The following is a 27,579-nucleotide window of genomic DNA, read 5'->3' on the forward strand; positions in this document are numbered from 1 at the left end:
GAGGGAAAAAAAGCGCGCTCTATACTGTCCGTGAGGCCTCGCGATTCGTGGGCTTCTTTGCGGATGTGAACAGGCGGTTGGCGGGGAGAGAAGCGCTCAGGCGGCTTCAAGGCTTCTCTTTTTGGGGTCCTTTCTCCTCTGGGAGGTTGAGAGGTGGCCGCGAGGGGGCCCTGCGAGCGCGTGGGGGAAAGGCGCGTGCTTCGCTGGGGCTGCAGCGGGCACCCGCGAAGGATTAAGCCTGTCGTTCAGTGGGTCACTCGGAGTTGCTCCTAGTTCGGCCCAGACATGTCCTACTGCAGGCAAGAAGGTACCGGGGGACGCGGGAGGAAGGGACGGTGGTGACGGTCGGGCCGGCTCCTGGGGCAGCCGAACGGAAGAGAGGGGAGAGCCGGCAAACGGATCTGTTGCCCCAGCTGGGTCTTTATAGGGAGCCCAGCAGAAACGGGGCCGGGCGAAAGTAGCATGAAGGCTGGCATGAGAGCCAGCTGGATGACTTTGGGCCGGTCATTCTCTCTCTGAGCTCAACCCACCTCACAGTTAACTGGGGGGGGGGGGAATAGGAGGAGGGGGAGTATTACAGGTAGTCCTCGACTTATAACAGTCCGTTTAGTGACAAAATTAAAGCAGCACTGAAAAAAGGTGACTTGTGACCGTCTTTTCACAGGGAACCACCTTTTCGCAGCATCCCCATAGTCCTGCAATCAAAATTCAGAGGCTTGGCAACTGGTTTGTGTTTATGACGATTGCTATCTCCTGAGGTGATACAATCCCCTTTTTTGCGACTTTCTGACAAGCAAAATCGATTGATTGCGAAGCCAGCTTCACTTAACAGCCGGATTACTAATTTAAAAACTGTAGTGATTCATTTAAGAACTATGGCAAGAAAGATCGTAAAAAGGGGCATAATTCACTCAACAAATGTCTCACTTAACAATGTTGACCACAATTGTGGTCGTAAATCAAGGACTACCTGTATTACCTATATTACAGGTAGTCTTTGACATATGACCACAATTGAACCCCAGATTTCTGTTGTTAAGTTAAAAATTTGTTAAGTGAATTTTGCCCACTTTACAGCTTTTATTGCCACAGTTGTAAATGAATCACTGCAGTTGTTAAATTAGTAACACAATTGTTAACTGAATTTGAATTCCGCATTGACTTTGCTTATCAGTTCTAAAAGCTGATCACATGAACATTTCAATCGTCATAAATATGAACCACTTGCCAAGTCTCTGAATTTTGATCATGTGACCATGGGGAGGTTGAAATGCTTGTAAGTGTGAAAAACAGTCATAAGTCCCTTTTTTCAGTGTCGTCGTAACTTTGAACAGTCACTAAATGAACTGCTGTAAGTCTATGTCTACCTGTATATATTATCACCGCCTTGAATGGCCCCAGATAGATAAAATGTGGAATGATACAGGTAGTCCTCGACTTACAACAGTTCATTTAGTGACCATTAAAGGTTAAAATGGCACTGAAAAATATGACATGACTGTTTTTCAGTTATGACTTTTGCAACATCCCTATGATCACATGATCAAAAATTCAGAGACTTGGCAACAGACTCATATTTATGATGGTTGCAGTGTCCCAAGGTCATGTGATCCACCTTTTGCGATCTGACAAGCAAAGTCAATGGAGAAGCCAGATTCATTTAACAATCATGTTGCTAATTTAATAACTGCAATGATTCACTTAACTATGGTAAGAAAAATCATAAAATGGGACAAAACTGACCACACATGTCTCATTTAACAACAGAAATTTTGGGCTCAATTGTGGTTGTAAGTCAAGGACTACTGTAATATTAATAAACAATCTACATCCTGCGACGATACCCTTTTACATTATCAGAGAAATAACAACTGCCTATCCCAGGCCTTTGGGAAGGACTCTATAGGTGGATAAAGCTAACCATTCTGTTGGAGCCACTTTGGCACAGTGGTTAGAATGCAAGTACTGCAGGCCACTTCTGCTGGCTACCAGCTGCCTGCAATTTGGCAGTTCAAATCTCACCAGGCTCAAGGTTGACTCAGCCTTCCATCCTTCTGAGGCAGGTAAAATGAGGACCCAGATTGTTGGGGGCAATATGCTGACTCTGTAAACTGCTTAAGCATTGGGAAGCTGTTTATAAGTGCGTTTGCTATTGATATTCCAGTCTGATGGGACGCGGTGGTCGATTAGAAAGGTCGGCAGTTCGAATCCCTAGTGCCGCGTAACAGAATGAGCTTCCATTACTTGTCCCAGCAAGTAACTTATTCCAGCTTCTGCCAACCTAGCAGTTCGAAAGCATGTAAAAAATGCAAGTAGAAAAATAGGGACCACATTTGGTGGGAAGGTAACAGCGTTCTGTGCACCTTCAGCATTTAGTCATGCCAGCCACATGACCACAGAGATGTCATCGGACAGCACTGGCTCTTCAGCTTTGAAACGGAGATGAGCACTGCCCCCTAGAGTCGGGAACGACTAGCACCTATGTGCAAGGGGAATCTTTACCTTTCCTATATAATGTCTGTTTCTGTTGTGGCCCTCCAGCCATAATATCAATTTTCTGGTCAGAAGAAATAAATGAATGTAGGTGTTTCATTAGGACCTTCCTGTAGCAGCAAGTCTGAGAAGTTGGATCTGAATTATCTTCTAGAAATCTTCTGACTCTGCAGGTCCAGGCATTTTCTTCCTGCCTCCTTTTGGGGGTGGCACCATCTATTTTCTAGGGAGATGCTTTTTTTCTTCCACCAACCGTAGCATGTGTGTGAGAGAGATGGTTTTCACAATCTGCACCTTAGCTGTAAACAAAAAAAAAAAAAAAAAATTAAATGAGAATTGGGAAATAAATTCAGAAGTACAGTCTCCTGCCTCAGGATGTGTGACTAGGGAAATTGGCAATAACACACATCCTCTTTGAGGTAGATCATTCTCACAAACTATAAAGATAATTCTTGAATGCAACCACCCATTTAGCAACTGTTCCAAGTTGCAGTGGTGTTTTGAACAACTAGTATTATCACCAATTCCAGAAGTTTTAAGTGTTGCAGTAGCAGCACCCATGGAATCTGGGCTCTTGGCAATTACCGGAAGCTCCCACATATACTAGTTGCAGCTACATGATTGACATTTGTGACCTTCCCTGCCAGTTTCTCACTAGCAAAATCAATGGGGAGGCTGACAGAGAGGGTCACAAAGCATTCCCGTAATTGCTCCTGCAACTTATATTCCTCCCATAGAGCTGTACCATGGATTATGACACCCCCTACTTTCCTGCACCAGCGTGTCCGTCTTCCTAGCATCAAACTGTCTTCCCCTCTGGCCCTTCTGCAGTCCATACCATCCCATCTGTGTTCCTAGCACCCCTTAGCCTGCCTGTATTCCTAGAGCTCACCCATACACTACACCAGCTCACCCTTGCTTCTGGAACCCTCCCCCCACCGTGACACCTGCATACCCCTTGTGATCCTTGTTGGGAGTCCTACTTCTTCCCGCTGAAATGCCTGCACAGTTCTGAGGGTACAATGGAACTGAGGCCTCAGGAATTGTTGTCGTTAGGTGATGTGGTCATATAATACCACTCTTTTGATTGCATTGCTTAGTGACAGTAATCCAATCCCAAAGTGCTGATAGAACCAGAGGACTACCTATAAACATGGTCTTTATTTTAAAAATAATAAAAAAGAACATAAAAGTTCATTTTTGCTTGTCATATTATTTATTTCCTTATCATATTTATATAATCATATAAGGTACTTGATGGCAAAAGAGATAACATGTAGAACTATTCAAATAAAGGGTGAAATTCAAAATGTTTTTCCAATAGAACCTTACATAGAAAAGTGTTCTGACCCCCCTCATCCCACACCAACACACTCTGAGCCAAAGATAAGTTACAGCATTTAATTAACAGACAGACAGGTCCTTGGCAGCAAACCGGCACAGACAACCTTGTGCAGCAATCCAGCACAGATAAATCGTGGCAGCAATCCAGCCTGTCAAGCTCACAATAATGTTCTCCAACATTAGTTCCTGCGTTGACTTCTGCAAGAGGGGTGTGTGCACAAGCAGTCCTTTTATAGTCTGGAGAGGAGCCTAATGACCACCAGCTGAGTGCAGTTACCTCCTTTAACTGCGCAACTGATGCCTATTAGCTCTTCGGTGCCGGGCATCCAGGAACAACTCACTGCTGGTGTCCGGATCACTCTCCCTTGTCTCCTCCCCACTGGTCCAAGGCTTAGGTGCCTCCTGGTGGCCAACCAGCCTCTCTGCGTCCTGCTCGGAGTCGGAACCCTGTCCAGGGTCCTCCAGAGCCGACTCATAGGGCCCCTCCCTGTCTGAGTCTGGTGGCAGCTCCAACGGCTCCTGCTGGGCCACAACAGAAAAGGCTACTAAGTCCTAGGCATAATCGACTCAGATCTGGTAGGAAGTGATACCATCTTACATAAAGGCTGAGTATATATACTGACAATTATCTGCCAAAGTAAACATATGCAGGAAAGAAAATTAAACTTAGCATGTTTCTTTGCCAACTTTCTGTTTTTTCTTCTGGAGAGTAAGCTAAATTAATAATATAATCAATAAACTAGACTGGAGTAGATGTTAATCTGAGCCAGTATTATTATCTGACATCGCATTATGAAGCATCTCCAGGGCCCAGTGTCATCTACTGATGAACTGATTCAGAAGATAATGGCAGTTCAGACATTTACCTGCTCTAATATTGTGTATGCTTTTTCCCTTTAATTTTTAGGAAAGGACAGAATTATATTTGTGACCAAAGAAGACCATGAAACTCCAAGCAATGCTGAATTGGTGGCAGATGATCCCAATGATCCTTATGAAGATCATGGTTAGTGGAATGTAAATAACGTGTTTTGTGTCTTATTGAATAATATTGAGATTTACACTTGACTGCTCAGTGATAATAATCCAGACAGTCCTGGTTGTGTATGTATGGACACAATGGGATCAAGCAGAAAGGGTGCAAGCAGGGGTGAAATGCTACCGGTTCGGGCCGGTTCGCCTGAACCGGTAGTAAAAAATGCTACTGTTCCACCGAACCGGTAGTAAAAAAATGCTTAACAAAGTAAAAAAAAGGTTAGACAATCAGCTGTGCTGTATGATGGTAGGATCTTTTTTAAAACTTTTTTGTTTGCATTTGGGGTCTGTTTTTGTTCCCTTGAAGCTTCTCTTGAAACCTGCTAGGCCAAAAACAGGGGGTGGGGGTGCTGCAAAAGAAAGAAAGAGAGAGGGAGGGAAAAAAGGAGAGGGAGGGAGGACCATAAACCTGGCAGAAGACACAGCTTCAGAGGATACCTTGAAAGAACACAGGGCTGGAAGGGACCTGGCGGTCCATCTAGTCCAACCTCCTGCTCCAGCAGGACATTGTTAAAGTGAGTTTCTGTCTTTGGACCTCCCCCCAATCATATGACTACACAGCCATGCCCACCCGGTCACATGAAGTCACGGCCACAGAACCGGTAGGATTTTTTTTTTAGAGTACGGTGCATATGCATGCATGTGTGCAGTCACAGGGAAGCCAAGGAAAAGGTTCAGTTTAATTTAGTTTATTTTATTGTCATTGCACTTTGTACAACAAAATTAAATGCCATCTTCAGTATATATTATATCTATAAAAATAAAACCTTCACATTGTTTAGAATTGAATTGAAAATCCCTAATATTGTATTAACATTGCACTATACATTAGAATTCAATATTGTTATTGCCCTTGGATAGAAGCTGTTTTTCAGCCTGTTTGTCCTTGTTTTTATTATCCTTTACCATCTGCCAGATGGTAATAGTTTTTTTTTAAAAAGGGAGGGTGCCCAGGATTACATGGATCTTTGAATGTTTTGAACTTTCTTAAGGCCGCGGGAGCTATAAAGCTCTTCCAAAGAGGGGAGACGGTGACCTCTGCGCAATGACATTAACCCTCTGGAGTGCTGTCCTATCTGCCACTGTACAATTGGCAAACCATACACAGATGCAGTAAGTTAAAATACTCTCTATGGTGCAACGGTAGAAGGTCACCAGCAATTTTTCATTCAGTTGTTGTTTCCTAAGAAGTCTCAGGTAGTATAATCTCTGCTGGGCCCTTTTGACCAGTGCTGCAATGTGAGTGCTCCAGGTCAGGTCCTCTTTTATGGTAATGCCCAGAAACTTAAAACTGTCCACTTCTTCCACTCGGCTTCCATTGATAAGCGAGGGCTGGATGTCTGATCTATTCCTTCTATAGTCCACTGTAAGATCCTTGGTCTTATTGGTGTTTAGGACCAAATTATTGTCTCCACACCACGAAAGCAACCGGTCCACCTCATCTCGATAGGCAGATTCATCCCCCCTCCCAGAGAGAAGTCCCGCCATTTTTGTATCATCTGCAAATTTAGTAATAGCATTACTAGTGTGAGTGGGAATGCAGTTATGCACATAAAGAGTATAGAGTAAGGGACTCAAGATGCAATCCTGTGGTATATACCAGTGTTAAGAATAAGGACTGAAAAGATAGGATTACCTAATGTGACCCACTGAGAGCAGCCAGACAGGAAATCCATAATCCAAAGGCATTAGGGAACATGATATACATGTATGATCACAAGGAGGTCAGGGAAAGAGCACACAGTCCATGTGATTATAGGTGCCATTGCAGGGGGGACAAACAAAATGTGTAGTGTGTGTGAGCAATCACAAGGAGGCCAAGGAAAAAAGGTGAGAGTTCATGCGAAAGAAAGAAGGTGCACAAAGAAAGCCCAGTAGAAACAACACTTATCCACTGATTTAGCTTGGAAAAGCCAGCAGGAAATGTCACAAATGATTATGTGACTGCAGGATGCTGCATCTAGTCATAAGTGGGATCTTTTTCCCAGGCCACCTGAATTGTGTTCATGTGACCACAGGAGTACTGTAATAGTGAAACTTCAAATACCAGCTGTAAATCCCTGTGTTCAATACTGTTGTCATTTCAAATGGCCACTGAACGGACGTTATAACTCAAACACTACCTGTATTGCATATCTCTATTATGCAAAAAATAGCAGGCAATCATTTAAATTACTTTTTTAAACGAAGACATAATCTAAATAACTTCTTGGCTATACAGAGTAATCCTTTTGGTATTTTAACTCTTCCATGTTCAATATGAATGTATGCAAACGTTGTGGATGATATTGTTTTTCTTATGTTTTCATAAGAAAACATAATTTCATAATTTGCAATAAATGACTTTCAGCCTATTGAGGTATAACAGCATGTTTCCACTTTGTGAGAACAAATTTTCACTTACATATCCTTGTGTGCTAAGACTATTACCATTTGCTCCAATTTATTCACATTTTATTCAAAACGGGAATTCTGATGAATCTAGAGGCATGAGATACTTCTCATCCTCATTAACCTGGAATAAGATAGAAGTAGGCATTTATAATGTATGGAGAATATTCATTATGGCAAAGTTGGAGAGCCTCTGTTTAGCAGTATTAAAGAAAAACATGCAGATTGTTATTTTGCATTTTCACAGGAAAACAAAAAAAAGTTTGTTTTATCAATTAAGTGAGAAATATACTTAGTGTTTTTTAATTACTTATATTTAACATATGCTCCTATATCCTTGACATATTTCCTACAATCAAACTTACAAAAGTTAGTTTTGAATTGAGTCATTTAGAGTCAGGTGGCACAAAAGTAATATTTCAAAATGTTAGTGAGAAATCTGTATTTTAGTCTTATCTCTAGAGGGCAGCATTTGCTCACTGACAGTTCAAACAGCTATGTTGGCTGTATTCTAGATAAGATCCTGTTTGAACCTTATTTCCCAGCATATACTGTACCTCAGTCACATGGATTTGGCTGGTAATGGACACCATTAATTTTACGTATTGTCTGGAGCAAAGCAGCTTATATTTTAAACTTGTAAATTGGTGTAATGAAGGGTGTACTTATTGGAAAGGAGTATATGGCATTCTTTGCTTTTGTAAATAGAATGAAGCCCCCAAATTAAATATTTCAAACTTTAAAAGCCTAGAAAGTATTTCATAGAAAAACACTGGATTCATTTGAATTAACATTGAACACCAGTTTTTCCTTGACTATATCTCTGAAGCTACATCTCTTTTAATAGCTTTGAGTTTTACAAAAGTACAAAAATAAAAACCTGAATTGAAAACTATGGCTTCTCCTTTCCAGTCATGTCTGACTCTGGGGGTGGTACTCATCTCTTGTTTCTTAACAGAGAGAGGGGGGGGGAGGGAGGGAGCCATAGTTGTCCAAATACACTTCCATGGTCATGTGGTCAGCATGACTATATGCGGAAGCGCACAGAATGCTATTACCTATTCCACTGAAGTGGTACTACTTTATCTACTTGCATTTGCCTGCTTTCAAATTGCTAGGTAGCCAGAATTTGGGGCAAGTAATGAGAGCTTACCCCAGTTCACAGTGCTCAGGCCTTGAACTTGGGCTATCAGCTTTCCACCTGACAAGCTCAGTGTCTTTAACCGCTGAAAACAGCCTAAAAGCAATACAAAAACAGGTAAGAAAACCAGCTAAAAGGCTTGAGAAGAGAAGAGATTTCACAAGCCATCTCTCAGATAGCTCTCTTATGGAACCTCCAGTGATAGTTGGAAGCAATACAGGTAGTCCTCCTTTAATGATTCCTATGCCTTTTGGGGAGACATGACTAATCTAAGTTTTATAAAAATAATATTAGAATAGTGATATCTTGATGCTATAGGAATAATAAGGCATTTATAATGCATTTAATCCAACTCATGCTTAGCACCTTGGCAGGCATAAAAAGAGAGGTTGTAAGAGAGATGAGCCCAAAATGGCCATTTTGAATGAAAAAAGATATGCGCCAGGAGTTTCATTTTGCTGCTGAAACAAGCACACTGGGTTGTGGGATGGTTTTGTTTTTTTTGTACTTAAACAAAGATTTGGGTGATTGTGTTTTGAGAGTTTTGCAGCTAAAAAAACAAACTTAAAATGGGATATTCCACTGTCAGTGTTTGAGTGTTTCAGAGTTGAAATAAAGCATAGTTATGTTCCAAGAATTTTGCTTTAATGTGAGAACAAAACACTTCAAATTTTGTTTTGACAGAAGACAGTGGCATCTGCTCAGACAGACAATATTTAAAGTGGGACTGTTTTGTTTGGAATTCTTAATAAAATACATTTCCTATTTTGTGCATGTATAAGCTGTGGCATATTTTGGAGCAAAATATAAAACTTTTCAATAATTGTTTTTATTGTATCACTTTTATTGTATCACATTTATTTCCTGTGTTTATAAATTTGTTTCATGCTTTCATCATTTTTGTGTTTTGTTATTTCTCATCCGGAGCTCTTTTTCTGATTCGTTAATGATCAAAATATTGTCACATGAAACAATATGTTTAAGTGCTGCCTACTAAATGAGGTGATTGCAAGGGCTGCTACATCAGGAAGATACATCAAAATGATATAAAGTATTAGGGAAGATGTTTAGTCAGAAACGTAATTTCAGTTATATAATTGGAAGCAGCCATTCTTAGAGCATGCTAGCCCATATACTTCACATAAAGACACTGAAAATGACTTTCAGACTTGACGTGATTGAAGTTAACCTTGCACCCTTCTTGAGATGAAAAGAAATCGCTAGTCCCTTTCCCCCAGCTCTTAGACCTTAAGTGCCATCTGTATATTATAGCCAAAGGATGTGTAGAAATCCATCTTTCAGCTTTTCTAATTTCAGACAGGCTGCGTTGCTGGCCAAGAGCCAGGACTGAGCATTTAGAATGGATAGAAATGATCTCTGCTTTGTGACTCCTGCCACAGCTTCTAAAGATTTGAAGCAAAATTGCTTATTGGCCATGAATACACACATAAACACAAAGAATGAATGAAACTTCCCTCCCCACCCTTCTATTTGCCTTAGTGAAAAATGGATCTGTCCAGAGGAAAATCAAGTGAAACCTGAATGCAATTTTTTTTCAAGAAGCAATTCCTTGTTTCCAAATAGAAGTGCCAATTGACTTTATAGAAATGGAAACCAAATTAATCCTATAAATCTACTTGCAGCTGTGTGTCACAAGTGACTGTAAGAACCAATTTTCAGCTTTCCTGGGGCATCATTGCTCTTATGAACCATCTGGTTTTTTTTTCCCCTGTGGGGTTAGTACATTAGAGAATCAAGTAGATTTTATGTTTGTTACTATTTGACTTTTTGCAATGGTAGCTGAGGATTTTTTTGGTTTGTGCTCTTATGAAAAACTAACTTTACATACCAATGTGCAGCCCACTCAACAAGCCAAAATTAGTGATCATTTTTCCTGTAGTTGTGATATGCCTCTTCAATGGCCATACCTATAAAATATGCCAATTTAAAAAAATCTGTACAAAAATTAGAGATCAGGAAAAATGGGTTTTATAACGAACTGAATGTTCATGTAAGTTTTATTGTTATCATATAAGAACAAACTTAAGACTTTAAAAACAAACTATAAAAATGAACAAAACTGCTTATTGAAAGAAAAAAATGTTTTTCCTTGGAATATGTTAATATGCGAATATTACTTGGAAAATTTTATTATTACCTTCACGTAATCTTAATATTTAATATGGAAAAATGTTTATTTAAGTTAACAGAAAGTTGAAACTACAATGAAAACAGCAGAAAAAGAAATAAAGGAGCAAAAAGAAAAGTAATTTGCAAGCTGTATAAAATTGAATACAGTTTTTGAAGTAATGTTAAGTTAGTACTGCAAGTAAAAGTGTCCGTGTTTTTTATAGCACTTCAAATCATTATTAAAATCAAATGAGGATTCAATAATTAACAAATGTAACCAGCATAATAATCAGTTTTAACGAATGATTGATAATACGGTATCTAACCTTTTTGGTAACAAATTAGATAATATCTAATAATTTAAATCTTTATATTAAGACCCTCGAATTGTTCACAAGCAGAGACACAAGCAGGATGGTATATTGGTAGAAATCTTGGCCAACATTTAAAATATGTGTGTCACGGGGAGCCCTTGTTATTTATGGGAATTCTTTTGTAGCCAAACAAAAGAATGGATAACAAAGCTGCAAAAAATGTTTTTTTACATATCATGGTGCAAAGATCTGTCTGCCATTCTGCATATACATAAAATACACAAAAAGCTTGCCAATAACAGATATACTAAACAAATAATGAGGTTTGGTTTATATATTTCAAGCACTATACAAAAAAAAGGATAATAAGGGCCACCTGTCTGTTTCTGTAGCTTGTCTGGCAAGGGGGTGGGGAGAACCATCTCTTCTCCATAGTTTCCCTGACATGACCAACCAGTTTTTTTTCTATTTTGCCATTAAACCAAGATAGTGACTGAACCTCCCCTCTAATGCTAAACTGAAGAGTTGTATTTTCTGAATGAGCTTCATGTTTGTTCATGCTCCCGTTCCCTTTTTTGGCACTGCCACAAGAAAGAAACAAAAAGCTTTTGCTGTCCTTATGTCTGTATCTGAGCAAAATAATGATGATGATGTATAACATCATGTATTGTTATTTTGAAAATAAGCCAATTTAAAATTATGGTTTACAATGCTAGCTGCATTTTATATATATTATTAATCTCCCAAAGGTGCTTTTCTAATAGGCAACTGGACTTTCCTTTCTTTGAAAATATTTTGCTTCTCATCCAAGAATATTCTTCAGTTCTGATGGAGTGGAAGGATTTATATTATCTGCAGTCATCTGGTTATTAGTACTTTAAGGGTTCTTAGCTCTCTGAGAGTCTTGAGCCACTTTGGGCTTTATCTCTATCCCCAGAGTCACCTGAATCAGAATACAAACAGGTGTGGAATCCTCTTGGGCCTAGCAGTCCCAAAAAGATTCCACACCTGTTAAATCTCTCCCTTCCCCTCCAATGGAGTTAGAACTAAGGAAGGTTCTTTGATGAGAATCAAAATGTTTTCAAGGGAAAAAGAAAAGAAAATCACCTTTGGGACAACTATGACCTGGATAATTGAGAATCTACATAGATATATTATTAACCAGTTCCAGATTCAAATAAACAATCAGGGTGGATTTTTATGAAACAATGTTTTTACATAACCAATATAGCAAAATGGATAATTGAAGAAAAAAAACTTCTAATATCTTCTAATACAGATTGCCAAGGGGTGTGAGGCAATAAAAGGTCTGAGTTTATGCATAAGATGCCGAACTATTATTTTTATGTTACATCCAAATCAGCACATGAAACAGGTTTGCATAAAAGTTATGTAAAAATGTAATGTGCAAAAATTTCTATGAATTACACACAATGTCATCAGTTCCTTTTCTCCTTTAGGATCAGTTATGTACATAACAGGATACCGACTTTCGATATTAATAAAATGATCTAGGAAATCCAAATTATTTCTTTTCTCTCTCTCTCTTTGACACAGATTATCTTTCTTTTCGTTTTCATGTATCTGATAAGCCTATTTTTTACAACCATTTATTGCACATTAGTTCTTAAATAATCTTTATCAAGATTTAAAACCATTGATGTCCAGTTTCATCCAAGTTCATGTCAGACAGGCAACAGCAGATTTTAGTGGCTGCATCTGTTGATTTTTGTGATTTTAGTGAGATAAAGGAAGGTTAACTTCTGAAAACTGATATCATGTATATTTTGAGTGCTTACAAAAGATGTGAACAATCAGGGAAATGTTTCTGTAAGTTCTCATTTGTAAAACAAAACACTATTCTTGCTGTCTTGAATAAAAGCCTTTTTTTCATTGGCTCAATATTTTCCATCCTAAATTTGACTTTTTTTTTCTTTTTTTGCTATAAACTTTAAAAACAAAGTTGCTCTTATCTTTTGTTTTCCTATGTGACCACTAAGTTTTTAAGAAAGATCAAAAATATGTTAATCACCAAATACGTTGTTACTCCAAAAATACAGAATTTATCACTTAGGTTCCTATAGACAATGAAGCTTAATGACTTGGATCACATATAATGCTCAGTAAAACGTAATCTGTTTGGTTCTGGGTATGATGAGCATGTCTGCAGAGTGTAGCAGCTTATAAAAACTGAAATTAATAAACATTTCAAGTCAGACACTGTAGTTAATTTTTGGCCTTCCTTATCTGTATTGACTAAACTTTGACTCTGAATAAAGCTAAAGAATCTATGTTGTGCTGTGTGTAAACCCAGCCATTATGTAAGTCCCAATATAAAATAGTTTTGTAATTTACTATCTTTTTTTCCTCTCTTCTTAAGGTTTGATATTGCCTAATGGAGATATCAACTGGAATTGTCCATGCCTTGGTGGAATGGCTAGTGGTCCTTGTGGGGAACAATTCAAGTCAGCATTTTCCTGTTTTCATTATAGCAAGGAAGAAATTAAGGGATCAGATTGTGTGGACCAGTTTCGTGCAATGCAAGAATGTATGCAGAAATACCCGGATCTTTATCCTCAAGAAAATGATGATGATGATGAAGATGAAGAAGATAATCAAAGCAAAGATTTAGAAACTACTCCTTCAGCGGGCAAAGAAAAAGATGGGTCTAGCTAATGAATGAGCATGGAGGCTGTAGTCTCCTTTCCATATTCAGAGACATTTAGATAGGGCAGAGTATCTTCTCTCCTTTCTTTCTTTCCACCCCATTGATCCCACAAGGAATGCACTTCTGTACACTGTATCATGTGAACTCACTCACTGAAGAAGCAGCTTCAGCTCTATGGCTTTAACAAAGAAATATTGCAGTAGAGTCAGTATAGAAGAAATGTAGACACCACCAGTGCTTTATCACTTTACTTCTCCGGTTATGTTCAGTTTATAGGTTGATTTGAAGAACAGCAATGGTTAAAGCTCTTTTAGGAAAGCAAGAATACCGGATCAGCAAAATGTCAGTAGGTAGCTCTCTTCAAGATTTTATATGATGAAAATTAATACAGATTTCTCAGAACAAACAGATTGATTCAGAAATCTGGGTAAAATTTTCAGTTAGTCAGCCTTATGTGCTTAATAGCACAGAAAGTTTGCATGTATAATTAATTTCTAATAATAGAAAATGTTAGTATATTGATTTTCCATTTTAAAATAAATGTTGATCAGGCCTAGCCATAACTGAGCAGTCTAGAGAAAAACATTGGTCACTGGGTTCCTTAATGTTCCTAATAATCCCTGTTTTGAGGGGTTTTCTTTGTTCCCTCTCCCAGCAGGTTGCTGACCCTAATAGGACAATTGCAATGTTACCAGGGGTAATAAACCTCTCCATAGGTATTGTGATTTGACTGTATATTAAAAGTGAATTCCTTTTACCTTATACAAGTCCCTGGGTCTTTTGTTAATGCTAATGACTGGTCTGTGTGACAAGCTACATTGATTTGTTCACAGGCAATCATCACTTAATGACCATTCAGTGACCATTTATAGTTATGACCAGTCTTTAAAATTGAGGCCAAAGCACTATGGTCCCATGATCAAAATGGGCATTTGGCAACTGGCCCACATTTATGACCAGACTATGCACTTCAACTCCCCCCCCCACTTATCTCTACTCCGCCCTTTCAGCTACCCTGTACTTTGCTGTCTGCTCCTACATACACACCCCAAATGATATTTGCTGTCATGTTTAAAGTAGATTTTCTGCTACAAAATATTGCAGGAGTGTAATAAATAGGTTCCTGAGGAATTGGATGGGAGTGCATTTGTGAATAGGACTTAACCAGGCCAGATCAAAAGGAAAATCAGTGGTTGACTATCAAGCTGGTGCCGCCTCCTTTGTTTAAAGATATGTTATATAACCAATTTTGTAGCATTTCGTTAATAAGACATCTCTGACAAGAATGCTATTGGAAACTGCGTTGGGGTAATGCTGTCAGCCATTAAACAGATACATCTGTTCACAATAGGATTCTCACAGGGCCACCTTAGTGTCCAAAAGGCATCACTACTAGGTCTGCATTTGAATATTGTAGCGGACTAAATTTCCTTAAGATGAGTTCATTTGAAATCACTGCAGAAAAGAAGCCATACATTCCTATTGCAAGCAATAGGACTGAAATGCCATCATTTTTAACTTGCCTTTGTAGAAAGTTGTTTTCACCACATTAACATCAGTACTACTTATCTGAATGAGATGTACCTAACTATATCTCAAGATAATATGCTTAGTCTTGTCATGTTTTTGTTTCCATTTCTTGTGCCTAATTGCATATTCTGTTTTTCTTTGGCATTCAAATTAGCGTGCATGAGAGTCCCCCCCCCCCCCCAGTTTTATCCTTGGAACAGTTCTGTGAAATAGGTTGTACTCATTCAGGGAGTTCTCTGGGTAGGTGGGAATTTGAACCAGGGACTCCCTAGTTCCAATCCACATTCATGACCAAACACAATTATTTGAAAATGCTGGTGAAAATGGCACAAACATCATTCCCTAGTTCCCGTTTCTGTTACTTTTCTTCATATCCTATTCTACTATTTTTCCTCTTTAGTCACTTCATTTAAATTTTGGGTATTTGGATTACCTTTTCACTTACAAGCAGCTATAAACGCAGAGCTTCTAACAATATGTTTTATACAAATGAAATCCCTTAGGTTTAGCAATAAACCGTCTAGCTCTATCTGACAGAACACTCATCAGACAAAATATGGAAAAATGCAGGCAGTATAATATAAACATAGTTTATATAGTGTGTCCAAAATGATTTTAGCATTTTAATAGAAACTGTGATGAACTAAATAAAAGTCCTGTGTCCATAAATAACTGACATGCATAACAGATTCTACATTAAAACAGCAGTAAGATTTATAATGCCTTGGCCTATGCTTAAGTAAGACAGTTAACTATATATTCAAACTTAAACTTCTTCCCTTAACCTATTGCCCATATTTTAGGAGATTTTTTTTTTTAGTGCAAACACTTTAGTGCCTTTCAAGAGAAATTCCATAGTCTAGACTCTAGAACAAGAAGTGATATAAACAATTACATCAGTCATATTCCAGCACAAGTTATATGGAAATGCCTGGGTTTTAATGGCTGTCTTAGAATAGAAAACTTCTTTACTCTGCATTGGTATCTAATGTCTCAAACCACAGCTATGTTTTGCTTAGAATATAGCATTAATGAAATACAAATTAATGCTAGGGAGCTGGGGAATCACTCATTCTTCTGCAGCACAGATTGTGTACTTTTCTGACTAGTCTCTGCCTGAGCAAAGGACAGCAATGTTAGTGGTGTTCATTTGTATCTGCCTTGGAGCACTGCTTGCTAGAAGAATCTTGGCTGGTAGTAAAAAATATGAATAGAAGCATCTGTTCTTTGAGATGTCTTGAACACGCATAGAGTATAAAAAAGGCAAGTGACTGAAGCTACAACGTGGTAATACGAAGCATTTCAGGTGAAATGAGCACAACAGAAATCGAAAATCAAATATTAACTTAGAAAACAAAAAAGGACCGTGTGAGGTTTTGAAGAGGAATCAGTCTTTAAATCACCTGTTTGGCATGTCTTCTATGCAATCCAGGAGCAAGACTGATATCCCGAAAGCAAATTCCAATACTTCTGGTGATGTGCGAAACTCTTGAGTTCTTGCCTCATTCGTTCTCCTAAGAGAACTTGCTAGGCTCCTAAAGTCCTCCATAGCAGTGGTCTTTTTGCATTTGTTTTGATGCTAAATGCAGGATAAAACAGGAGAAGGCTGTTGGTGAGAGCAGGTGGGACCAACTTGAAAATCACAACTTTCCGGACTCTTGCATTGGGGGAACAACACTATAGAAAACAGATCTTTGGAATCTGGTGGTAATAAAGATTTGGATAGCCAGCTTGTTTTATTCTAATGTGTAGATTACCAATCATCCTCTTTCCCCATGAATTTTGTCAGGAAGTTTAGGGGACACCTACAGCAGGAACAGGGACCTCCGCTTCCCAGAATCCCTGCAGCTCCAAGTCCTTTCAGGCTGCCTTCCAGATTTCCAATAACTGTTGTTTTCTTCTCTAATGAAGTAGACACAAAGACACTTACATCTACAATATCTTCTCAATTCCAGTGCAAATTCCAATAGAACACAAAGACGTCGTAGAACCCAAAAGCTATGAAGAGTATCTTAAAATAACAGCTTTTTAAACAGGCCACTCAAATATAAGCAAGACTCATATGACAGGCCAACGAATGACATTTTGTAGCCCTTTAACTTAGCGAAATTTTGTTCTTCCTTCATAGTAACTAAAACAAAATCCAGCTCCAGAAAAATAAATAGTGCAGGAATTCTAGTTTTCTGTTAGTAACGACTGTTCATCCATAACATAATATAATCTTGGCTTCAGTTACAAATATGTGTATTGGGGGAATTTGAAAGCTCTAGATACTGTAATCCTAAAACAAGCTATATGCCAGGCTGTGAGCCTAGGTACATAAGGTTAATTCAGCAGTCTTTACATTTATTTATTTTTTACAAACATGTGAAAGAGAGAGAAAAAATTGTTGTGTTGGAAAAAAGAAATCCTGGAACAAGATTCCTGCCTAAAGCACTTAATGGAATGGAGAAAAGAGAGTTTGCTTTTAAATTCTCCTTAATTATAAAAGTTATGATTAACCATTAGAGAACTAACTAGACTTTTCACTGCCATATTATTAATGTGTACACGTTTGTGACTTGACTTGGGAAAATAAATACATTATTTGCATCCGGTTCGTAGTATATCTGCAACAAATTTCCCCCAGTGAGCTTTCCAGGGCTTCACCAGACTGTTCATGTTCACAAGAAGTCTGTTCGTCCGTGCGTCTTCTTGTCCTGCTATTAAGTAGTCTATACCTGGTTTAAAAAAGGATTACATATTGTAAGAATCAATTCTCAATATTAATTAAGTTACAGAATCAAAGATTGCCCAGAAGACTTTACAGCAGAGCAGTGGTGGGTTCTGGATCCCGTTGCAGCCATTACGGTTGAATATGTGCAGTGCGCGCACATGTGCACAGTGTGCGCATGCGTCCTTACCTCTTGTGACGCCTCCGTGACACTCCAACTGCTTGGCGGAGCATCGGCAAGCACCGCATGCTCCCTGTGCATGTGCGGAAGCGCCGAAGAGCTCAAATACAGATAAGGAGCTCAGGTGGGCGGGTGGGCCCTCTGGAGCACCATACTGGAACGGTACCCAGTCCTCCGGCCAGGCACCGGTACGCCTGTACCGGGGCATACTGCCTGCAACCCATCACTGCAGCAAGGGTGTCAAACCCAAGGCCCCAGGGCCTGATCTGGCCCACAGGATGCTTAGATCTGGCCCGCAGATCCTCCCTGGAAACAGTGAAGGACCGGCCCGCAGTGCTCTTCCAGTAGAAACAGAGCTTGGGAGGGCCACACAAAGGCATTCAGTGAAAACAGAGCTCATGCAGCCCTCCTGGGCTCTTGTTCATTGGCAGAGGGCTGCAGGAGGCTGTCCTGGATGGAAACGGAGCCTCGATGAGTGACATTGAGCTGACCACACCCACCCTGACCATGCCCACCCTGAAGTCAAACACAACCCTAATGCGGTCCTCAATGAAATCGAGTTTGGCACCCCTGCTTTACAGGGATAATTTTAATTAAGATCATTCATTAATTTTTCTTCTCCTCTCTTTCCACCTGAACACGGTGCTCAGAATGACTTAAAATGCAAATTTCTTAATTACAAGGTTCTTGAGTTTCCTGGGGTAGCAAGATTTGTACTTAACCTAGACTGGGAAATTTAAAATCCTGGAAGAAAGCAATAGCAAATTGATTTCATGGTATTGGCAAGATGATACTTGGGCGTGTTCATGAAGTTCTCAAGAGTCAAACTGAATACTTTATTTTCAAGTGCATTTGTGGCACCATATGGAGCAGGTAGTTTTAGGTTGGAGAAAACATTTTAAAAAGTGAATGCAAATTAACTAATTTGATATGCAATTCAAAATGATGCAATCCATTGTAAGGATGATTGGCGTTGCCAACTGAATTGTGAAAAAAGCATTAGTTACTGGTTTTCTAAAATAAACATCTGGAGAGAAGTGTGAAATACAATGCAGGAGACTTAATTAGGCCCATGCTATGAAGAATTAAAGAATACGAAGATGGCACAATCTGCTTATCAGTCCATGCACATGTTTAGTAAGTTCTCTAAGGCACTCTTATAACCAATGCCCTTCAGACGACTGGATTTGACTCTCATAATCTCTAGTCAGTATAGCCAGCCTGCAGGTATTAAAATATAACTTATCCAAAGGTACCAGGCTGTGAAGAATGTATCTTTGCTCCTGTATCACACGATATCACATTAATACCCAGTCTTATGGTGGCTCACATTAGGTTAGTTGACATATTGTGCTAAGCTATAATTGGATTAACTATAGTTTACTGACTATACCATGACTGTTGAAGTGCATACAATATAGCAAAGTGTGAACTGCAGTTGAAAAACCACAGTAGATGGGTTCACACAACATACCCAAAAAAACATTCTTGTTTTGCCCATACCAAGCCCTCAAAGGTCAATGATGACGCTATTGAAATTCATTGATATATCAGTAGAATTGTGCTTAATATACCTATGTGACTTTCATGAAAAATATATAAAACAGACAATATACTGTACAAACCCACCCATTGAGGATACCTCTGCTTCACAGCCATGCCATCTGTAACCCTTGTACTCAGTCACCCCCATGGACATAAATAAATTCAGACACCCCCCCACCCCCCAAATGCAGGTAGAAGTTGCCATATAGATGAGCAGAAAAAAAATGTGATCTGTTGATTTGGGCTTAGCAAGTTCTAAGTATGTTTATTCTAATGAAAAGAAGGAGTAGGGAAGACATGATAGCAGTGTTCCAATATTTGAGGGGCTGCCACAAAGATGAGGAGGTCAAACTATTTTCCAAAGCACCAGAAGGCAAGACAAGATGACCTCCAAGGTCCCTTCCAACTGTTATTCTGTGTTGTTCTATGATTGTAGCCATCATGGTTTTTTTTCACTAAGTACAGTGTATTGCACAAACCCTGACTTCAGCAAACCGTTGTTAAACCTGATGAACCATGGTGGCGCAATGGTTAGAGTGCAGTACTGCAGGCTACTTCTGCTGACTGCTGGCTGCCTGCAATTTGGCAATTTTGAATCTCACCAGCTCAAAGTTGACTCAGCCATCCATCCTTCCGAGGTGGGTAAAATGAGGACCCAAATTTTGGGGGCGATATGCTGAATCTATAAACCGCTTAGAGAGGACTGTAAAGCACTGTAAAGCGGTATATAAGTCTAAGTGCTATCGCTATTTAGCACGTGTGAACCCATGAATCTTGGGTTGACAGCAATTCTCTGAGAAAAAAAAACCTTCAAATTGAGCTTTTTAATCATTACAGGTAGAGATGGATCCTACTACATGATAACACTATGCTCCAACAATGAACTAAGTTACTAAGGTATCTCTCCTGTACATATGAGTTGGAAAAAACACAAGTTTCATCATTGTGTGTTAAAGATGTGACAGTAACCCTCAGCTTACTAGAATAGTGGGGCAGAATACTTACCAGGATTTAGAATAGGGCATGTACACCCTCGGTTGGTCCAAGAATCTGGATATATGCTTCGGTTATTCCTGGTGATTTTTACTTTGCCTGATTTCAGAACCTTCTTTATCTTCACAATTACTTCAGCATGGGTTCCTTTGTCATGAGCAGATAGAACTTTTGCTCTTAAAACTGCAAGACAGCATAACACACTTGTAGAATAATTTCAAGTCTTTTTTTGAAGCAAGCTGGAATATATGGATGCTGGGTTTTTTTTTTTTTTTGCAAGAATATGGTCATGACCAGTTTTTGCCTTCTGAGATCCCCCCTCCCCCCCTCTACAGTAGACTGTAGAGTCTACTCTACAGCCCTAGAGTTGCCTACTGGTTTCCTGATTATGCTTCATTGGCCTGATTCTGGTTAGTTTCTATCAAGATTATCCCCAGCTTAGTTAGGATGCTATAGTAGATTTAACCAAAAAGTCTTGCCTATTTTTCCTGGGTTCCCTAGGAGAAACTAAAGAGTATCTCAGCTTTTTAAAGGCCCAATTAGGTTATAAGTGAAACATAAGTTGCATTACAGCAACTGTAAAAGGAACATCAGAACAAAACTGTAATGCAAGGAAAGAAAGTTTATATTGTCCATCACACTGCAATCTCAAATTATTTAAAAAATCTGTCTTCATCCAACTGCCTATTCATACTGCCATCAATATGTATAATCAGTGGTGGGATTCAACCAGTGTAACAACCAGTGTGATTTGTGTGCGCTTCATGCATGCATAGTGCATTTGAAAGCTTACTTTCTACTGCAGCCCTGGTGCAAAACAGCTGAGGCCCAGCAATCCGCCATGCCTATCAGCTGGGCTTCAGAAAAGGGAATATAGTGTATTTTTCAGATTATAAAATGCACCCTTTTCCCTCAAAAAAGAGGGTGAAAATCTGGGTGCGTCTTATACTCTGAATACAGCATTTTTGTCCTCGCAAAACACAACTCCCCTTGCAAAAATAGCCGTGCATAACCTTTAGGAGGCTTCCAGAATGCTCCTGGGGCTAGGGGGGTCAAAACTGAGTGGAAACGGGCCACTCTTTGCTCGTTTCCCCCCTCCAGCCCCCAGGAGCATTCTATAAGCTCCTAAAGGCTATGCATGCCCTTTTTTTTTGACAAAAATGCGCCTGTTTTTGCAAAAATGGGTCATTTTTTGCTCATTTTTGCCCCCAGCCCCAGGAGCACTCTATAAGCCTCCTAAAGGCTATGCATGCCTTCTTTTTTTCTTTTTTTTGACAAAAACGGGCCCATTTTCCTGAAAAACAGACCGTTTTGGGAGGTCTGCAGAGTGCAAAAACTTTTTTTTAATTTGCCTCTTCAAAATCTTGGTGCGTCTTATACTCCTGTGTGTCTTACACTCCAAAAAATACTATAGGTCAGAATAGTGCAGGGGGAAGTGGACAGGCCCACCTGATCATTGGAGCTCTCAGCTGATGATCAGAGCTACCAGTTCGCCTGAACCGGTCCGAACCAGCTGAATCCCACCCCTGTGTATAATTGCTGCCAGGCAGATGGGTGTTATCTCTTTCTATCATTTATCTACTACCAGTGTTGATATCCTTAGAATGAAAACAATGTAAATCAAATGAGGCAACACTGTTTTACTGAAGCTATAGAAGCTTGTTCCCAGCAACTATTTGGGTGCATGATAGTGTTAAGTACTGGAGTCTAACACACCATTGACTTACATTGCTGGCTCCTGATTGGTTGAGACGCGAGCAGCCAACTGGCGGGGGAATTCCGCTATCCTATTGGTTAAGCGTCTGACAGCTCTAGTATAAAAGGGCTGTCAGCTGTCCCTTGCTTTGCTGTTTGCCGGTTCGAGGTTTGCCTTACATTGAGCTGTATGTCACTATAAATAAAGGTTGCGTTAGCTTCAACCTGCCTTGCCTCAGTTCCTGTCTGCCTCATTCTCCCTACAAAATAGTTTAGGAATCACATGGACCAGGGGCAGGAAGCCCCCATTTGTAGATTCCTAGAGGCTCTTTGGGGTAGGAAGGTCTGACCTTTTGAGCCTTTTTACAATGGCTTTTTGACAGACTAGAACGTTGAGAACCCATTTCTTCCTTAAAAGCTCAGAAATTTCAGATTCAAGCTGATTTCCCATATTTTGGAGAGTTGGAAGGAACTAAAGCTATCCTCAGCATCCACGAAGTTCAACCCAATTATTTCACTCCTTATAACCCCAATATAAATCCTTAAAATATAAGTTGGGGTCAAAAGCTTCAGGCCAGTCCACTTGTTAGCAGGTCGGGCACAAGTCAGCATCAGTGGGATGGGCATGTTCAAATAAGCAAAGTGACAGATGTGGCATCATGATTCAAGCTTCACCCCTCCTCTATGAGAGTTAATTTTGCACATACATGTTGACTTGTATGGCTGCCTAACTTATATTCTTTGTCCCTTCGTCTCCCTTTCCTCTCTTCCCAGAATCTTTTTCCTTGCAGAGGGGAAAAAATTGTTTGGACAAGCTTTCTCTTTCTAAACTGTTTTTCTTTGTGTGCTGGCTCTGCTTCCCTGGAAGGTGCTAACTGCAAGCAAGCTCAGCTGTGCAACTTTCATTAGTTAATTAGATTGTCCAGTTTGCATTGCCATCTGAAATTGGCATCCAAACCATTTTAGTCCCAAAGGCTTGCCTTTAAATCCTAAACCAGGGGTGTCAAACGCGGGGTGTTTAAATCTGGCCCATGAGGCCAGCCTAGAAATAGCAAAGCACCAGCCTGTGGTGCCTCTGGCAGCCAAAACGGACATGGGGGACTGCATGTGGCCCTCCTGCATCAGGTTTTTGGCCTGGACAGCTTCCTGCAGCACTCTGGCAGCCAAAACAGAGTGCGGGGGAGTGGCAGGCTGCTGCAGGAGGCTGTCCAGGCCAAAACGGGACACAGGATGGCTGCACACAGCCTCCCACTCTCTGTTTAGGCTGGCAGGGTGCTACAGGAGGCGTTCGTCCCATCTCCCCCCCCCCCCCGGTTGGCCCACGGAGAACTACAATGCTGATTCGGCCTTCGAAGAAATCCAGTTTGACATCTAAGCAGTGGGGCCAGGAACATGCTAAGCTTGCCAGCATGAAGGCATTCCTTTCAATGTGAATTCCCCATTGTGTGCTTGTTTACTGTCTTGTAATCTCTTCCTTTCCACTGAATATAAATACAAATACATTGATTTTCTCTTGCTAATTATCCTAGTACTGAGGTAAGGATTCAAAAGGGTGGGGAGTAGGGAAAAGGGTGTACAATTTCCCCCCTTTTCCGGAGCTACAGTACCTTGTGAGTTGAATTCCAGAACATGAGCCTTTCCTCACTATTAGGGCTCACCTGGCTGATTGAGGTCATATTGTCCTGACATTGTAAATATTTATGGGCAACTTCTTAATACGCTTGTTTTAAGCTTTATTACAGTCTAGGCATCTCCCTCAGTTCTCCTTCTCTGGTATCCAAATAATTCCTGCAAATTCTAAATTCAGTGTCAATGCGCAGATTAACAGAAACACATGTACAAAAAAGGCTGGGTCTTGCATTGCTATGCCACATCAGTCATCTTAACTGCTTTGACCCATCCCGCAGACATTGCTGGCCCAAAGACAAGTTGCAGCACACCCATTCCTGAACGGATGTACAAAGTAAGAAAGATGACCTTTTCACAATAGGCAAGAGCTGTTGCTGAGGCAAAAGGAGGAAAAAAAAAACCTGAGAAACAAGATAACATGGTAAATGGGTCAGGCAGATGCCTTCCTAATCGATTGGGATATAGGAAGATGAGGTATAGCACATTCAGACTTGCAAGATTCTGTTGTTATAGATAATTTCAATAAAACTAGCCTTCCGGCAGAGTTGATTTCCTGTTTCATCAGCCTCTAAAGAAGGTTTCCATCCCAATACTGAAGAAAAGTTGCACCCCCTTTAAGGAGGGCAGGGCATATAATTATGATTGGCCAAATGTGTGCATGGATTAGCCCATTCTGTGCATGTAAAAGGAAATAAATAAATTAAAAGAATAAAATAAATAAATTAAAAGAATAAAATAAATAAATTAAAAGAATAAAATAAATAAATAAAGGTAACCCTCTCCAAACTCAATTGCAGAAAATATGACTTCAGCAACGAAGTGGTCAATGCCTGAAATGCACTACCTGACTCTGTTGTTACATCCTCTAACCCCCATAACTTTAACTTTAAACTGTCTAGCGTGGACCTCACCCCTTCCCTAAGATGTCTGTAAAGGGGGCGTGCATAAACGCACCAGCGTGCCTACTGTCCCTGTCCTATTGTCCCCATTTGTTCGTACCCATTTTCTGTGTTCATGTCCATGTTTATACTGTTATCTTGTACATGTTTGACAAACTAACTAACTAACTAACTAAATTATTTTTTATTTTAAGAGGAAGCCTAGAACCTAAGTTTCTTTGACCCAGAAGCATTCTTATTCAGAGTTCAGATTTTTGGAAGATGGAAAAAGCAACAAGAAAATTATGCTGCATTTCCTTTTTTTTTTAAAAAGTAATTTCTTTCACTTACCGTAGGCGTATTTCATCTGACAAAAATTGCTGACGCTTCCTAGGATCCTCTCTTTGCACACACACTTTTCTAGCCAGGAAATCATAAACCAATGTGTCAAATAAGATTGCATAAAAAAAAGAAGAAGAGGAGGAAGAAGAAGGGAGAGGGAGAAACCAGTCACCCCAATTTTCATAAATGCTTGCAATAAATTAATACTTAGGAAACAGCTGTAGAGTGTTAAGTTCCCAAGCTGAGATAGTGTGTAAATGTTTCAAGTTGTATAAAATAATTAAACGTAAGCATTGACTTTCTCCAATCTGTTTAAATTGTATCGGCTAAAAGAGTGTAGAATAATGGATTATAAATGCCCCCTTCCCATTTTGGAGAACTTTCTCCCAAAATGATTCTTTTTAATTGATATTTTTATACAATTAATAAGATCACACACACACACACACACACACACACACAACCACGAAGAGCCTCAGAAACTGTTGATGCTCACTTGGAATAGAATAGAATAAAATAAGTTTATTTATAGGCCGCCCTTTTCCCTGAGGGGACTCAGGGCGGCTAACAACTTATATGGGAGGGGATACATACAATGACATATAACATAACATGTAATTAAAAAAATAAGCAACATTCATTCAGCATTCGGGTGGGGGTGAATTATAATCTTTACCCCCAGGCCTGGTGGGATAGCCAGATCTTGAGGGCTGCGCGGAAGGTCTGGAGGGTGGTGAGGGTACGAATCTCCACGGGGAGATCGTTCCAGAGGGTCGGAGCTGCTACTGAAAAGGCTCTCCTCCACGTAGTGGCCAGCCGGCACTGGCTGGCGGATGGCACTCGGAGGAGGCCTAATCTATGAGATCTAATGGGTCTCGAGGAGGTAATTGGCAGGAGGCGGTCTCTCAAGTACCCAGAACATGACATTTGGGGATTCCATCAGTTTTTAAAGATGTTAGGTGTTAGACCTGGAAGCCATCCTTTTCCTTTTTGGATTTTGTTGGGGGTGTTTCTTGGAACCCTGACATTAAGCAATATATAGAATATAGAATAGAATATTCTTTATTGGCCAAGTGTGATTGGACACACAAGGAATTTGTCTCCTGTGCATAAGCTCTCAGTGTACATGCAAGCAACAAGTGATAAATCATAAGATGCAATCATAGATCGTAAGATGCAACCAACAAAGTGATAGTCATAAGATAGGAACAGTTAATAGGAAAGTCGATAAGGATAATAGTAATACTGTCCTATTACATGTTAGACATAAGTCAATGCACTGGGAATTATGTGTTTAGCAGAGTGATGGCATGGGAGGGCGGGGACTGTCTTTGTGTCTGGTTGTTTTGATATGCAATGCTCTATAGCGGCATCCTGAGGGAAGAAGTTGAAACTGTTTATGTCCAGGATGTGAGGGGTAAGTAGATATTCTCAGTCCTCTTTCTGGCTCGTATAATATACAGGTCCTCAATCAGAGGTGGTATTCAGCAGGTTCTGACCAGTTCTGGAGAACCGGTAGCGGAAATTTTGAATAGTTCAGAGAACCGGTAAATACCACCTGTGACTGGCCCCACCCTATTCTCTGCCTCCTGAGTCCCAGCTGATCGGGAGGAAATGGGGATTTTTGCAATAACCTTCCCCTGGAGTGGGGTGGGAATAAAGATTTTACAGTATCTTTCCCCTGCTACGCCCACCAAGCCACGCCCACCAAGCCAAGCCACATCCACCATTCCACGTCCACAGAACTGGTAGTAAATTTTTTTTGAATCCCACCACTGTCCTCAATGAAAGACAGGCTGGTTGCAATTGTTTTTTCTGCAGTCTTAACTATCCATTGAAGTCTGTGCCTGTCCTGTTTAGTTGCTGTATCAAAATCAGACAGTTATAAAAGTACAAATGACAGACTCGATAATTTCTCTGTAGAACTGTATCAGCAGCTTCTTCAGTATTCGATAAAGAATATGCTGCCATAAAAGTTCATTTTTAGTTTGATCTAAACTTTTGTACTTTTTAGTCAATGCTTTGTAAGTCATATGATAAATATTTCTAAATAATCCAAAATGTTCTCATAACTTACCAACATTGTAATTTGTCTCAGTCTATTTATTGGGGATGGGGGGGGGGAGAGAAGTGGAGCAGAAATCATACCTGGATATCTTAAAGCTGAAAAACCCTGCTTGCGATCGTTCCATTGCCATTCATTTTCGCTTTCGTTGGCTGGGGTTTGGAGGAAGTGAGGAATCCTCCCACCAATAGGAATATTAAAAAAAGCTGAATTGTCATAGCTGGAAAGAGAAGAGCAGACAGACAAGAACAGGATGAGATTAAAAAATATTTTATTTAGCCATCTGTTTAATCTGTTTCAATAATACAGAAGTAGGGCCAATGAGCCAATTAAACATGGAACGTTTAACCAACTGTTAGCAGTTGCTACCCAAACATATACAATGCTTCTTGGAAAAAAAATTCTTCCATTTCTAACTGCCTGGAAGCTCTGCTGATCCATTGGGGTCTTCTAAGGGCATTCCCTAGAAAACTGAAATAAACTAGAACCAGG

The 27,579-nt window shown here is 39.9% G+C and overlaps 2 protein-coding genes across 2 annotated transcripts in view; one reads left to right on the forward strand and one right to left on the reverse strand.

The window, feature by feature from the left end:
* Nucleotides 1-156: 156 nt before the first annotated feature.
* On the forward strand, nt 157-14,275 carry CHCHD4 (coiled-coil-helix-coiled-coil-helix domain containing 4). Its single transcript, XM_087708955.1, has 3 exons — nt 157-307; nt 4,745-4,843; nt 13,229-14,275. Exons 1-3 carry the CDS (start codon nt 286-288, stop codon nt 13,522-13,524), a joined length of 417 nt encoding a protein of 138 aa, XP_087565081.1. The 5' UTR covers nt 157-285; the 3' UTR covers nt 13,525-14,275.
* Nucleotides 14,276-15,620: 1,345 nt separating this feature from the next.
* LOC106552329 (netrin-4) overlaps nt 15,621-27,579 on the reverse strand; it is a 71,617-nt gene continuing 59,658 nt past the window's right edge. Inside the window, exons 7-10 of the mRNA XM_087708956.1 lie at nt 27,171-27,307; nt 25,032-25,100; nt 20,491-20,661; nt 15,621-17,766 (exon numbers count right to left, since the gene is read on the reverse strand). Of these exons, the coding sequence (XP_087565082.1) occupies nt 17,630-17,766; nt 20,491-20,661; nt 25,032-25,100; nt 27,171-27,307 (514 nt within the window). The 3' untranslated portion in view covers nt 15,621-17,629. The remainder of the gene's footprint in view (nt 17,767-20,490; nt 20,662-25,031; nt 25,101-27,170; nt 27,308-27,579) is intronic.

Source organism: Thamnophis sirtalis, unplaced genomic scaffold (assembly GCF_051295495.1).
Source record: "Thamnophis sirtalis isolate CommonGarterSnake01/CBP01778 unplaced genomic scaffold, rThaSir2_p1.2 scaffold_3, whole genome shotgun sequence".
Classification (NCBI taxonomy): domain Eukaryota; kingdom Metazoa; phylum Chordata; class Lepidosauria; order Squamata; family Natricidae; genus Thamnophis; species Thamnophis sirtalis.